Source organism: Panthera pardus, unplaced genomic scaffold, assembly GCF_024362965.1.
Source record: "Panthera pardus isolate Hobbes unplaced genomic scaffold, ASM2436296v1 HiC_scaffold_16, whole genome shotgun sequence".
Classification (NCBI taxonomy): domain Eukaryota; kingdom Metazoa; phylum Chordata; class Mammalia; order Carnivora; family Felidae; genus Panthera; species Panthera pardus.
Window position 1 is genome coordinate 46,276,657 of NW_026526721.1, and position 13,840 is coordinate 46,290,496.

The 13,840-nt window shown below is 41.7% G+C and overlaps 1 protein-coding gene across 9 annotated transcripts in view; it reads left to right on the top strand.

Annotated features, from left to right (window-relative positions):
* The window catches only part of ST3GAL6 (ST3 beta-galactoside alpha-2,3-sialyltransferase 6), an 84,683-nt gene that overhangs the window by 34,386 nt on the left and 36,457 nt on the right, over positions 1-13,840 (top strand). For all 9 annotated transcript variants that reach the window (XR_008422443.1, XR_008422442.1, XM_053903250.1 and 6 more), the window contains 4 exons: positions 449-548; positions 3,607-3,684; positions 6,064-6,167; positions 7,486-7,549. Coding sequence is in view for 7 of the 9 variants with exons in the window: in XM_053903250.1 (XP_053759225.1) it covers positions 460-548; positions 3,607-3,684; positions 6,064-6,167; positions 7,486-7,549 (335 nt within the window). In the remaining 2 variants the exon portion in view is untranslated. The remainder of the gene's footprint in view (positions 1-448; positions 549-3,606; positions 3,685-6,063; positions 6,168-7,485; positions 7,550-13,840) is intronic.

Genomic DNA, 13,840 nt, shown 5'->3' on the forward strand with positions numbered 1-13,840 from the left:
CTTTTGAGCACTGAGGAAATGCAATGTTTGTTTACATCTTAAGGCATATATTCACTTTCTGTTGAGAGAGTGAAAATAGGTATTTTTTACTGTTTCTGAAAACAAGTTTTGGGTCTGAAATACATGTGTAAAATTTTGTTTTGAATGCATGTTTTTCTTATCTAACATGAGAAAGTAGGATGGCAGCTGCTAGCTTTGAAACCATGGTACTGTTGATAGGTTTACGCATCATGTTGTATTGACTAAACAGGCTGAGGAGAAACAGAAAAAAAACACTCTTTTGCTACAAATTTAGTGAATTATTTCCAAAAATAGTAGGCCTACATCATTTTCTTTTCTTCCCTGTCTATATGTTTATTCACTAATGCTTATTTTGAGCTCTTGTGTGAACCCATCTACATAACAAACGATAACGCTTTTTCTTTGGACTTCATTTCTTGTGTTACAGGTGGGCCAGCCATGAGAGGGTACCTTGTGGCCATATTCCTGAGTGCTGTCTTTCTCTATTATGTGCTGCATTGTATATTATGGGGAACAAACGCCTATTGGTAAGTTTCATTTTTGTCCTTTAAAAATAATTCCCAGGGCACCGAGGTGGCTCAGTTGGTTGAGTGTCTGACTCTTGATTTTTGGCTCAGGTCATGACCCTGGGGTCGTTGGATCAAGCCCCACGTTGGGCTCTGCACTGAGCATCGAGACTGCTTAAGATTCTCTCTCTCTTCCTGTGCTCTTCTCCCCCACTCATGTGCACGCGCTCTCTCTCTCTCGAATAAAAAAATAAAACTAAATAAAAATGATTCCTAAACTAGGAAACTAGTCTTTGACACAGTCACACAAATGATGTTAGAAGGACCTATAAAAAAAAAAAACAACTCTTTAACATTTTGAGCCTTCTTTAGCTTTCCATGCTAAACTGGGGTTTTACCATTCTAGTGTCTTGTACATTGTAGCTTTAACAGTTTTCAAACTGATAAAACAGCACCTTATTTCTATTGACATCAGTGAAGCAGTGGTGTTGCCCATCTCTGGAACATAATATTCTTTATATAATATTTCATCTCCTTGAATTGATGGAGTAATTCTTGGACTCAGTGGTTCTTGACTGTTGAGCCTAAAATGCTTGGATAAGATAGTGATGATTAAAATAGAGACACTGCATATGGTTTTCTTTGTTTAAAAATATTCGGTGCATGATGACACACATTATGAAACCACTTTGACTTGAAATGTCTCCTAAAACTTTGAAGAAGCACAGATAGTTTTATGGCAGAGAAAACTTATGAAATAAGCTTTTCATCCTTTTCCCTAATTGTCCTTTGGCTAGGAGTAAAGTTTTGATGACCTTTAAATCCTGAATGGATGGTAGTATATGATATCAAAATAAGTCACATGACAATTTTCTATTTTAGACGAAATATCAGTACTCTTTGCCAGTTTTTCAGTAGGAAATTCTAGATCATGTTTCTGGTTGTGTCCCCCTCCACCCCCGTCTAGATAAAAAAAAGTTCACACTTCTGAATTTACTTCACCACTTGTTGATTGAAAAATTATTGTAATGCTCTTCATGGAAGGAAGTTAGGCAGATGGTCACTAGAAAAATCCAATGCCAGGTGGGGGTGGGGGGTGGCCCAAAGTTTCTAGGCCTTGGACTTAACTACTGAGCTAGAGGACTTAGAAGTCTGATTATACACCACATGAAGGTTATACACGGTGTTCTCTCCTTCCATCTTTGCCGCATCCTGTCTCTGTACTACTCTTAGTAACGGAAGGTAAGAATAGAAGAGAAAGCAAGGAGTTTACTTTGTAAACAAATCCTATTGTGTCACAGGGGAAAGGATAAAGAGGACAATGCAAAGAGTGTTGAATTCTGCAGTCTTTTGTCATTCGGGTTTGAGAGTGTTTATGACCCTCCTAAGCTAACCCGTGATACTAGTCACAGAAAATAACGGGGGAAATTACCTCAGGTGGGTTTTGTGCTGTGAACTTACTTCCTTAAAAACTATTTAAGACAGGTCACTTTTTAATTTTTATTTATTTATTTTTATTACTTTTTTAATGTTTATTTAGAATATGTGCTGCTGAAACGAGCACATTAATGTTTATTTAGAGACAAAGACAGAGCATGAATGGGGGAGGGTCAGAGAGAGAGGGAGACACAGAATCGGAAGCAGGCTCCAGGCTCTGAGCTGTCAGCACAGAGCCCGACGCGGGGCTCGAACCCACACACCGTGAGATCATGACCTGAGCTGAAGTCAGAGGCTCAACCGATTAAGCCACCCAGGTGCCCCTAGACAGGTAACTTTTTTAAGCCACCCAAAGGTTGTCTTCAGAATATCCTAAAAGTTTTTCTGTTCGACTAACCTTAGAAACCAAGTAATATCTTTTACTTCATTTTGTCCTCAGAATGTAATTTGGTTTTTATGATCTAATGTGCTGATCCACCATATTTTTGTACCTTCCTAACATATAAATCAAGGGATTCTTGCCATGTATGGTAGTCACAAAAGATGTTTCTCTAATAAGGACTTTACTAGTTTCATAGTTTAGAAGTCTAGCAGTTCTTGGGCGTCTGGGTGGCTCAGTCATTTGAGTGTCTGACTTCGGCTCAGGTCATGATCTCACGGTTCATGAGTTTGAGCCCCTCATCAGGCTCTCTGGGCTGACAGCTCAGAGCCTGGAGCCTGCTTTGGATTCTGTGTCTCCCTCTCTCGCTGCCCCTCCCCAGCTCAGACTCTGTGTGTGTGTGTGTGTGTGTGTGTGTGTGTGTGTGTGTGTGTGTGTGTGTCTCAAAAATAAAAACAGAAACCCAGAAGTCCTAACTATGTGGATTTTTAAAAAATTGAGACTACTTCTTTTAGTTTGTGTCCTGTGATTATAGAAGAACATGGATTAGTTTTTTAGATGAATTCTTCACATAATTGATCATTAATAAAGTCTTCTGTTAGGCCGTTACGAACCTGGCTAGCTCTGGATCCTGCCACTCTGTCCCCCTCATTTATTTTTGTTGTCATGCTCTGTCTTGCTTCACAATACCCTTTTAAACTGTGGAGACGAGCACTCCATTCAGGAGACCCAGAAGGTCCTAACCTGTGCCAAGAATAGAGGAGAGTGAGATAGGACTCTGAATGGTGTGATTTGTGGAGTCCAGATCACAAGGCTGCCTCTTTAAAGCTTCAGGTCTGTGTTTCTATGGTAGGTGTGCCCAGTTGTGGCATGGGGGACCTAGAGAGTCATGTGCACTGGAGTGTGGTGGGTTTGGCAAGCTTTGGGGAGACTTCCAAGAAGTCAGCCTGCTTGTAGCTTCCACAGTGTGGTGACCCCTAGCCCTTCTCGAAGGGCCCTTTGTTCACTGCTGGTTGAATCCCTTCTGGGTCGCTTGGCACCTCACCCTTTTTCACCCTCTCGCCTTGTATCCGTGCATCCTCAAATATGCGAAAGGTCCTGGAGAAAGTATGGTCATCCCTCAAGGGTTTCTGTGAGGATTTTTAATTCCATGCTGGAGAAGTCTTTCAGCGGTTGTCTCCAAGTGGATTCCCAGGGCATTTGCTTTCCTTTGGGCGGGCTTCCTGGTTCTGGTTTCTGAGTGACCCTGTTTTTGTCTCCTAGGGTGCCACCTGTGGAAATGAAGCGGAGAAATAAGATCCAGCCTTGTTTATCGAAGCCAGCTTTTGCCTCTCTCCTGAGGTAAAAAGATAAAAGAAATTGTGACCTACATGTTTAAAATGTGTTTGTAATCACTTTTCACGCTGGTTAACTTTTTTTCGTATGAAAAGTATGAAAGTAGACTTTAGCAGCGTAAAGTAGACACTCTATATTTAAGGAAGAGCTTGAATATCCCGTCTCTTTTTGTGCTTTTGGTCAGAGCTCTGCATATATTTTCAGAAAAGGCATTCAAGAACTCAATCAGACCAGTTACTCTTTTTACACAGGTGAGATTAGAGAGCTCTGTTTGTATTTGATCATAAAAAGTGAACTATTCTTCAGGGCTTTATTTCTCCCCGTGTTGTTCCCATGTTGTTTTTTACCCTTATTATTTTGTAGCTTTTTTTCCCCCTTGTCTCTAGGTTAAACTTCATGATGAGAAGTTTTTCCGCACCATGACTTTCAGTGAACTACTTGGAATGTAAATAACGATCTTTATATAGTTGTCAGGACTTGCAGAATATCCACAAATATTATTTTCCTCTTTCACCTCAACTGTGACAGATTGCTGGTCAAAACGCTTCTAGAGAAATAGAAATAACAGTCTGGTCATGTTTAATTGTGTAAAACAGGTACAAGCTTTTCAATATATTATCCATTAAGGATCAAAAGTTTATATATTTGTAAATTTTCTTTTCATTGCGTAGTATACTGCATGTTTCCATGACTGGTTCTTAACCTTTTAAAATCAACTCTCTAGGAAACTGGAGATACATAAAATATTTCTGCATATGTTTACAAGTATATCATGGCTACTATAAGCACTTTATAAGATGATAAATCTTTCCAGTTAGGACCACTGCAAAACTAGAAGAGTGGTTTTAAACTTTTTTAACCATGACCCCATAGTAAGAAATCAATTTTACCTTGGAACCCAGTATACACGGGTATGAATACATTTTACTTTGGAAGCTGGCATACATAAATAAAGCTGGACCCCTGAGAATGCTGACACTCTCAAAATTAAGTCTGGGACACAGATCATATGTCATGCAGGAAGGGCCCACCCTCACCTGTTTCCTTAGTCTGAATATGGTGTGAGTTCTTAGCCCAGCTCTGAAGACCTTAAGCTCGTGTGACTTGCCCAAGGTGTAATGGCTCCAGAGTGGCTACTATGGATGCAAATGAAGCCAGAATGAAACTGAAGCCATTTCACCCCTATTCTGTGCTTTATTTCCATTTTGTCATACAGCCACTGAAACCCCAGGGCACTCTGATCTGCACCTGCAGGTTTTAGACTAACAAAAGGCAAAGCTGATATGACAGAAAAAATGGGGCCAAGTGTGGGGGATTGGGGTAAGGGTGAGTTTGACTTGTTCCTTCTCTTGCATTAAAAGCACTTTGATTTTCTTTTTTTCTACTTCATACTGGTTCCATAAAGAAGTAATACAGAGTTGAAATTCATTCAATCATTTATTAACCGTAGGGAACCTGTCTACTCTGTGCTGGTTGCTAAAAGTGAGGGGAAAAAACAGAGGCACATCCTATCCTCATCGAATGGTCTCTCTTGCCTGAGAGAGGACCTGAGTGGGGGCAGTGGGGCATAGCTCAGGACAGAGCAGGCAATAAGAAGAGCATGTCCATAGTTGTTGTTCTTGAGTAAGTCTTAATGCCAGCAAGAATCCTAGGTGCATCGAACTGTTTTTTATTTTCGTTTTTATTTTTACTTTTTTTTTCATAGCTGACAAAACTTCACACATATGGTACTTTTTAATTTGGGAGTGGCTTAACATCCGTGCTTTATTTCCCCTTATTACCTCCTTTGTCTCTTCCTGTATATGGCTAACATTTCCTCACTTGGTATTGATTTGTTTTTAAATTTTGATCCCCCTCCCTAGCCTCTAGAGTTGTGACAAAACTTTGGTTCCACAGCCTGGGTAGCGTTTCCATTTTGGTTTTGTAGTTCCATTGCACATTCCATTCTCTATTCTATTTAAATTCCGTTTAAGGTGACTTTTCAATAATTTTACATTTTAAAGTTTGTTTATTTTGAGAAAGAGCAAGAGAGCAAATGGGGGAGGGGCAGAGAGAGAATCTCAAGCAGGCTCCGTGCTGTCAGTGCAGAGCCCAACTCGGGGGCTCAATCTCATGGACTGCGAGTTCATGACCTGAGCTGAAATCAAGAGTCTGATGCTTAACCAACTGAGCCACCCAGGCCCCCCAAATAATTTTAATATTAAAACATAAGACCATAAATAAGCATTGAAGTGAATAAAAATATACTTTAAAAATAGTTACACAATCGCAAATAGTCCGTATATCAACGTGAGTATTATACTTCAGTTGTCTTCAGTTGTGATTTTAGAAGGCTGCATATATTGTAGGCATTTGGGGGAAATGATTCTTTTCCTTTTCTTGCAGGTTTCATCAGTTTCACCCTTTTCTGTGTGCAGCTGATTTTAAAAAGATTGCTTCCTTGTATGGTGGCGATAAGTTTGATTTGCCCTATGGGATAAGAACATCAGGTCAGTAATATTATTCTTACCCAGCCCTATTAATAGGAGTGTGTTTTGATGTGAACCACATGTTTATATAATTTTAAGGCCTTTTCATCTTACTGCTTCATGAGGATTCTTAAAGGAAATGATTCGGCAATTTGTTGAAGGAAATTAAATTTTAATTCAGAAATCCCTACTCCTTTTTGAGGCAGTGTGGAATTCTAGAATAAAACGGGAAGTTTGTTGTTGTTTTTTGAGAAACTGCTCTTTACTTTTGTCTAGCTATGGTATTATTCATGAGTTCTGATGCTGTATTTTATTCCAGTATAGAATTAGCAGGATAAACCTGTGGGTTAACTTCCTTCCTGTCTCCCTTTTTGCCTTTTTACCTCTGAGTTTTATTTTATTCCATCAGTGTAAGTTCTAACTCCTTGATCAGCCTTTTAACCAGTGGGTATTTTGCTAAATTGAGAGAGAAATTACTCTATCTGCTAATGACAAAACCGTTTTCTCTCCACTTACTGACAACTGATTGGCCTTAAGCAGCTTTATGTTGTGGATTTTTGAGAGACCCTAAAAGCCCAGTAGGTGACAAGCTTTAGTTTTCTGAGTCAGATTTTATTTATTCAGTGGATCCTGTTATGTGTGGTGTGTGTGTGTGTGTGTGTGTGTGTGTGTGTATGTGTGTGTGTATAGGTTTAAAAAGAAATATTGCAGAGAATTTGATAATTTAATACATTTAAATTTGCTGAATATTGGTTTCTATACTATCAGTTTCAAAGGCTATATTCTACACTAATATCATCTGATGTTGGTATTTTTTTTTTAAATGTCTTATTATTTATTTTTGGGAGAGAGAGACAGACACAGCATGATCAGGGGAGGGGCAGAGAGAGAGAGGGAGACACTGAATCTGAAGCAGGCTCCAGGCTCTGAGCTGTTAGCACAGAGCCCGACGTGGGGCTCGAACTCACGAATCGTGAGATCATGACCTGAGCTGAAGTCAGACTTAACCGACTGAGCCACCCAGGCACCCCAGATGTTGGTATTTTGGGGGTTACTTTTTCAGAATTGTTGTCAGATTAGGCATCTTTTTTTTTTTTTTTTTTTTTTTACCCCCCTGGAGTTTTCAGGAAGTGTCCTTAGAGTAGTTTTGAGCGTACCTATTGAGTAGTGCCTGCTAACTGCAGTTGTGTTGTTAATTTCCACCAAGGAATAAATCCACATGGATTTACAAGTTTGAAATGGGTTGGGGGAGGGATGGGGGGGGAATACCTAGGGTTGCTTACTAGGTATCTAAGAAGCCATAATTCCTTTTATTTATAATATGCCATTTGTTTTCTAGCGGAATATTTTCGACTTGCTCTTTCAAAACTGCAGAGTTGTGATCTCTTTGATGAATCTGACAAGTGAGTTTATTTCCTCACTTTTGCTTGACTTTTAGTTTTAGCTAAGGTGGTTCAAAATATGCACCCCAATGTAAAATGTCTTCACTCAAGAAAATTCCATAGTAGTTGTGCATGACTAAAATGTCTAGTAGTTGTTTCCATGACACTTCAAATAAACACATTACAAAATTAATTTAGAAACTGCAAAACTGGTTGCCTCAGAAGTTTGCAGAGTCTTATGATGAGCAATCCTAGTCCCAGGTCAAGACATTTTAACCCACATTCACCTCTCCTAAGTTGTTGTTACTAGAGAATTAATTCTTTGCCCCTGTTAATCAGCTCACAGCCCCTCCATAGGCTGTCTCCTGTACCTTCCTATGTATCTTCTGATGGCTCATGAGGATCTGTTTTGTTTCATTTGAATATTGGATTTCAGAAGCAGCTCTCTTCCTCCTATTCAGAATTATACTGGAGGAAAGAGAACAGTTGGTTGAGATAATACTTCTTCTGACTACAAAAGGTAACTTAATTTGTAGAAAATTCTGGTGTCAAGTGAACCATCTAGGAATGAAATTGCTAAAGAGAGACTCTTTAGCTGATACACTTATTTTGACAGAGGTAGACTTTCTGTACAGATTCTTCATCTACCCTTTAGGATTTGGCCAGTGGTCCATTGGGGGGGATGGAATAGGCACTCCATTAAAAAGCAAAATGACAGAATTTTCCCTCTTGCCCAAGAGGACAGAAGTGCTATTTAGCAAATACATAAATGAGAGTAGTGGACAGAGATGTGAAAATGGGGATAGAATTTACAGAACAGAGCTGGAGGAGCAATGCTAGATTTTGTCTGAAATTCTCTTTTTTCTCTGAGAGCCCAGATGATCGAAGTGTGGATTATGTAATGTTGGCTCATTTCAGCTCGTACTTACTTATTACAATTTAAAACTATGCCATCAACTTAATTTGTTTTTGATTGCATATGAACAGCAACCATGTATGTACTTTTCTAGCCTAAATTTTATGTAGCTCATGGGTTGAATTTTGTGCAGATCTTTGGCATATGTGCATTATGTCCTGCTCTCTAGTTTTTACCACTACCCTGCAAAGTATGCTTGATAGTCTTTTTTTTTTTTTTTAAATGGAGAAACTAAAACTAGGCAAACCTACATAGTTTGTTACAGTGGGTAAAAGCTACAGCCAGGATGTGAACCTAGAGAGCACCATCCAGTGCCCGGATGTGTGACTTAAGAGTAATAGTGACTGTACCTTAAATATTTGGAGCAAGTGTCTACAAGGTCCTAGTCCCTGTAAATGTGAGCTACTGCCAGGATTCTTGGGTGTGTATGACTAGAAGTTTCACTCTTTCCTGGTTTTTATCTTAGAACTAGACTGTACCATCTGTAGGTGCTTTCAGAAGCCCTTCCCACACAGGAATTCATCATCTGCGTGTGCCTCAACCAGGCTTGTCTCTCTCTTCTTGCTGACGTGGTCTTGCTGTTTCCTTTCCTCCTTTGTCACTGAGCATGGACCCCACTCCCAACCTCAACCCATGTCAGGCTCTTAGCATCACCTGTGTTGGAAGACAGGTGGGTGTGGGTGGTGAGGAGGGCTGGAAGATCTTGCTGATGGCACAGGAATCCTTTAGTCTGAGTTTGTCAAGAGAAGTAGAATAGAATGTGCAGTCAGAGACTTTTCAGGCACAGAGGGAATGGAAAATCCCCTTGTGGGATCTCTTCGGAGTGCACACCAAGAAGCAGTCACATGATCAGCCTTGCTGAATTGCTTGTTTGTGCAAACCTGTTTTCCTAGGGACTTGACAAAGAGTATTTTGAAAGTAGATGAGAATATACTTGGGACAGTATTTCCTATTTCATATTAACTTTTGGGATGGGTTCACATGTAATAAACTATACCTGTATTTTAAGCAAGCCATTATACATTTATCTGAATGGCACTGTATAACACAAAGACAATCGCTGGCCAGTCTATGCCTGAGCAGTGGATTTTATTTTATTTATTTATTTTAAAAATATTTATTTATTTTGAGAGCGACCACACATGTATGCATGCACACAGGGGAGGGATAGAGAGAGGAGAGGGGGAGAATCCCAAGCAGTCTCCGTGCGGTCAGCGCAGAGCCTGACTTGGGACTCAAACTCCTGAACTTTGAGATCATGACCTGACCTGAAATCAAGAGTTGTATGCTCAACCAGCTGAGCCACCCACGCACCCCTGAGCAGTGTATTTTAAAGGCAGAATATACTCCAGAAAGGCAGAATGTACTACCCTGCCTTCTTGTTGCCTCAGAGTAAACTGTTCCCTAAGTGACCTTAAACATCTCCCATTTCTCCTCTCAGCCTGGGGAAAAATGCTCTAGGACAAACAGATCTGAGAACAGTCTCTTTCTCAGGCAGAGAGAATGAACTGCCCCCAGCTGTGGATTCAGGAATGGGGTTGGGGGTGAGGGGGGCGCCCCATGGACCAGGAGGAAGCCTTGTTGGCATGAGCTGCTCACTGGGTCAGTGGGTCTGTAGGGTCGGGATTGGGATGAGCAGAGAGAGGGGAGCTCTACTCTTTCCATCCCCTTCCTCCTTGGGCTGGTCTCCACTGATTTTATTCTTACTTTATCCTCCTGGTTTCTTCCAGAAGGTTCAGACATTTGGTCATTGTTTCAAATCCGAATCCTTTACAGTACTACCAGATGTAAGTCCTAGTTTTGTTCAGTTACATTATTCAGTTCACGTGATGCCCTCCATTGGGACAGATTACACTGTGAATGGGAAAGTTCTAAATACCAGATGCATTTACAAGAGAGGAGTCTTCCTCTTTCCCACAGGTGTCACATAAACGAAGTCTGCAGGTTAGCATGTTATTACCCATTTGGTTTTATTTATCTTTTTGTTTTTAACAAGAAGTATACTCTTTGGCTTTTCCCTTTATATTGTTTAGTTTCTCTCCTGAGCAATGACCCACCAGGTTGGGGTAGGGTAACCACCCAGGCACCCGTACGTTGCCTAAAGAATCGTGATTACCTAAGCTTACCTGTCTGTGTTGTGTTGTGCAGCTTGAGGGCCAGACTCAAAAGCAAAGTGGTGAATTGTAGAGAATCGTTAGAGGCAGGAAGGGTGGAGATCTAGTCCAACCCCCTCATTTGAAAGGTGAGAGAGCTGAGGTCCAGAGAGGTTATGTGGAGGTCTGCAAATTTCTGTTTTCAGTACCTCCTTTCACATTTTAACAGAGTAAAAGACAGGAAAGACCGCACAACCGAATGTCTTAAACTGAGCATCATCTGAAGAGCTAAGGGGAAGAGAATTCTGGAATTGTGAATTCTTTTGGATATATTGTTAAGGATTTCCAGGGCTATAAATCTTGTGCATTATTGAATATAGCTTATGCCTTTATTCTTAACCTCAAGCCATTTTTAACCAGATGATCTTTAATACTTCGGCAGGGTTAAACCAAATCCTCTCCAAGTTACATGTGTCAGTTCACTGAAAACACATATATGTTAAATAGGTTTCTTTTGTTCTCTTAAAGATACATGATCTCCATAGACTCTTCTCTTCAAGGAGAGCTTGAAAAACAGGGTTTTGGGGGAGGGGAAGTAGAGGGAGGAAAGGGGCGGGCAGTAAGGAAGTGGGCAGGCATGGGACTGCTAAGTAGATGAGTCAGTACTTGTGAAAAACGGCACAGTTTTGTGTCCTTGGGCAAGTTCCTGCATTTCTGAACCTTAGTTTCTTGTAAAAGAGGGTAATGGTGCTACATATGCACCTTATGCCATGGTCAGTTTTGATAGTTAATAGTTAAGTCAGTGAAACCATTGCACAGTCATTAAGTCAACGTAAGCATCGGTACTGTCTTTGCAACTTCCTGTGAATCTAGAATTATCTGGAAATAGAAAGCTTACATTGAAAACATGACCACTGAGCTTCTATATGAATGTTCATAGGAGCATTAGTCATAGTAGCCCCAAAGTGGAAACACCCAAATGTCCAACTGCCGAATGAATAAATTAAAGGTATATCCGTATAAAGGAAATTATCTGGTCATAAAAAGGAATGGGGTACTGATTCATGCCACAACATGGACGAACTTTGAAAACACCATGCTCAGCAAAAGAAGCCAGTCATGAAATAGCAAGTACAAGTATAGTTACATACGATGCAACCCACGTACCACATACAATTACTGCATGATTCCAGTTACAGGGAGTGGCCAGAATAGAAGCGCTATAGAGACAGAAAATAGATTTGTGGCGGTCAGGGGTGGGGGAGGGGAAATGGAGAGCAAGTGCTACTGGCTGTGGGTCTGAATTGGGTGGTGGTGATTGTTGCACAGCTTTGAATATGCTAAAAGCTAGTGAATTTTAGGTAAAAGGATGAATTTCACGACACGTGAATGATATTCCCATTCAAAAAATAAAATGTTTTTGAAAAGAACTGGGGGTGGCAGTGACCTCTCGTTTCCTCTCTAGCCTCTGTGGCACTGTGTTCGGAAGGGACTGTGAAGCCGTGCCTAGAACCAATGGTTTCTCTTTGTCATCTTTTCTGTATGCTGCTGCTGCTGAGTTCTTGGGACCCTGGTTGCTCCCTTTATTCCCCAAAGCACAGCTCACATGAGGGGGCCATGGTTTACACACTTCACTAACGATTGAGGATATTTAAGGAAGTCGTATCACAGAAAAGCAATACTTAAAATGTGCGCGTGTTACAAGGCCCTGACCCTTTCTGGCTGGCTGTGCGTGTATCTCTTTAGCACCAGTCTGCCCCCCAGCCCCGGGGCATGCTGCCTTCTCCTTAGTGGGAACACATTCTCCCTCAGCCAAAGTGGCAGAAACCCTGAATCACAAAATCTCAGCTCCCACTTAAATGCGTGAACCAGGGGCCCCTGGGTGGCTCAGTCGGTTGAGTGTCCGACTTCCGCTCAGGTCATGATCTCACGGTGTGTGAGTTCGAGCCCTGCGTCAGGCTCTGTGCTGACAGCTCGGAGCCTGGAGCCTGTTTCAGATTCTGTGTCTCCCTCTCTCTCTGCCCCTCCCCTACTCATGCTCTGTCTCTCTCTGTCTCAAAAATAAATAAAAACCTTAAAAAAAAAAATTTTAAATGCGTGAACCAGCTCTCCACCTCCCCCTGTCACCATTGCATTCTGGGAGGCTGCCAGATTCTGTGAAGAGTGTGCGAGGCCAGCACAGGCGGTCACAGAGTAACTCTACATAAATACCTTACTGAGCTGAAGCACCGGTGCTAAATCGGTTGCCTGCTCATTGGACACGGGTTTGTGACAGCTGCCTAGTTGCTCACCCAAGCGGGATCCATTATGTTACATCAGCAGAACGGGGCCAGATTGGCAACCAGCTGGGGCGGGAGCGTGGCTTCAGAGAACTTAAAAAGAGGACAAAGATGGAGACTTCAGTTATTTAAGGAAAACAGCCCAGGCTCTAGAAAGGTTCTCAATGTCTGCATCACTACTCTGGGCATCCTGCTGTTTTGCAAGGTTTCTTTACATGGTAGCATTTTCAGCCTGGAGGAGAACTTGAGGCCGGGGGTGGGGGTTGGTTGGGGGAGTTGTGATTCTGTGTCAACAGAGTGAGTCATAGGTGGTGAAAAGGCAGGAGCAGCCACAGTCTGTTTCATAACAGCCATTGTTGTCACATGTTGAGTGGAGATACAGAAACCGGGGTACATGTGCCAGAGGACATGGTCTCCTGCAACGTAGAGTAACAACATTTGAGACCTCGGTGATTCCCTTCACAAAAGGGCAGACTAAGTTCCTAGAGGTTAGGTCTCTAGGCCAAGGTCCTGAAGATGCTGAATGGGGGAGCCAGAACCAGCAGTCAGGTCTCTAGCCACAGCCCATTGCTCAGTGTTTCAGGGTCTTCAGACTGCAAGTAACAGTAGCCTAAGAGTGATTTAAACAAAGCAGACCTTTATTGTCTCCCATATCGCCTAGATATGTGGGTTCATGTCTGCAGGCTTGTGGTTCCATCTTGCAGGCTGCGTGTGGCTGCACAGACTGGATGGCACAGCTCCAGGGAGTGTCCGTTCACACATACAGTTACTTGACTGGTGCACCTTGTAGGTGGACAGTGTACAACTTGCACATCTGTATGGAGCCGCTCTGGTTGTGTGACTGAATTAGCGGCTCAGTGATGTCAGGGCAGCTTCTCTGTGGCTCTCTCTCTCTCCCTGTTGTAAGATGACTGCCGCTGCTCTAACCGTATGTTGTCACATATCAGCATCTAAGAGGAAAGGAAGGGGTAGATCAAAAGAAAGCCTTCTTTCAAACTGTGCTCTTGCGGGGGGTGAAATCTTT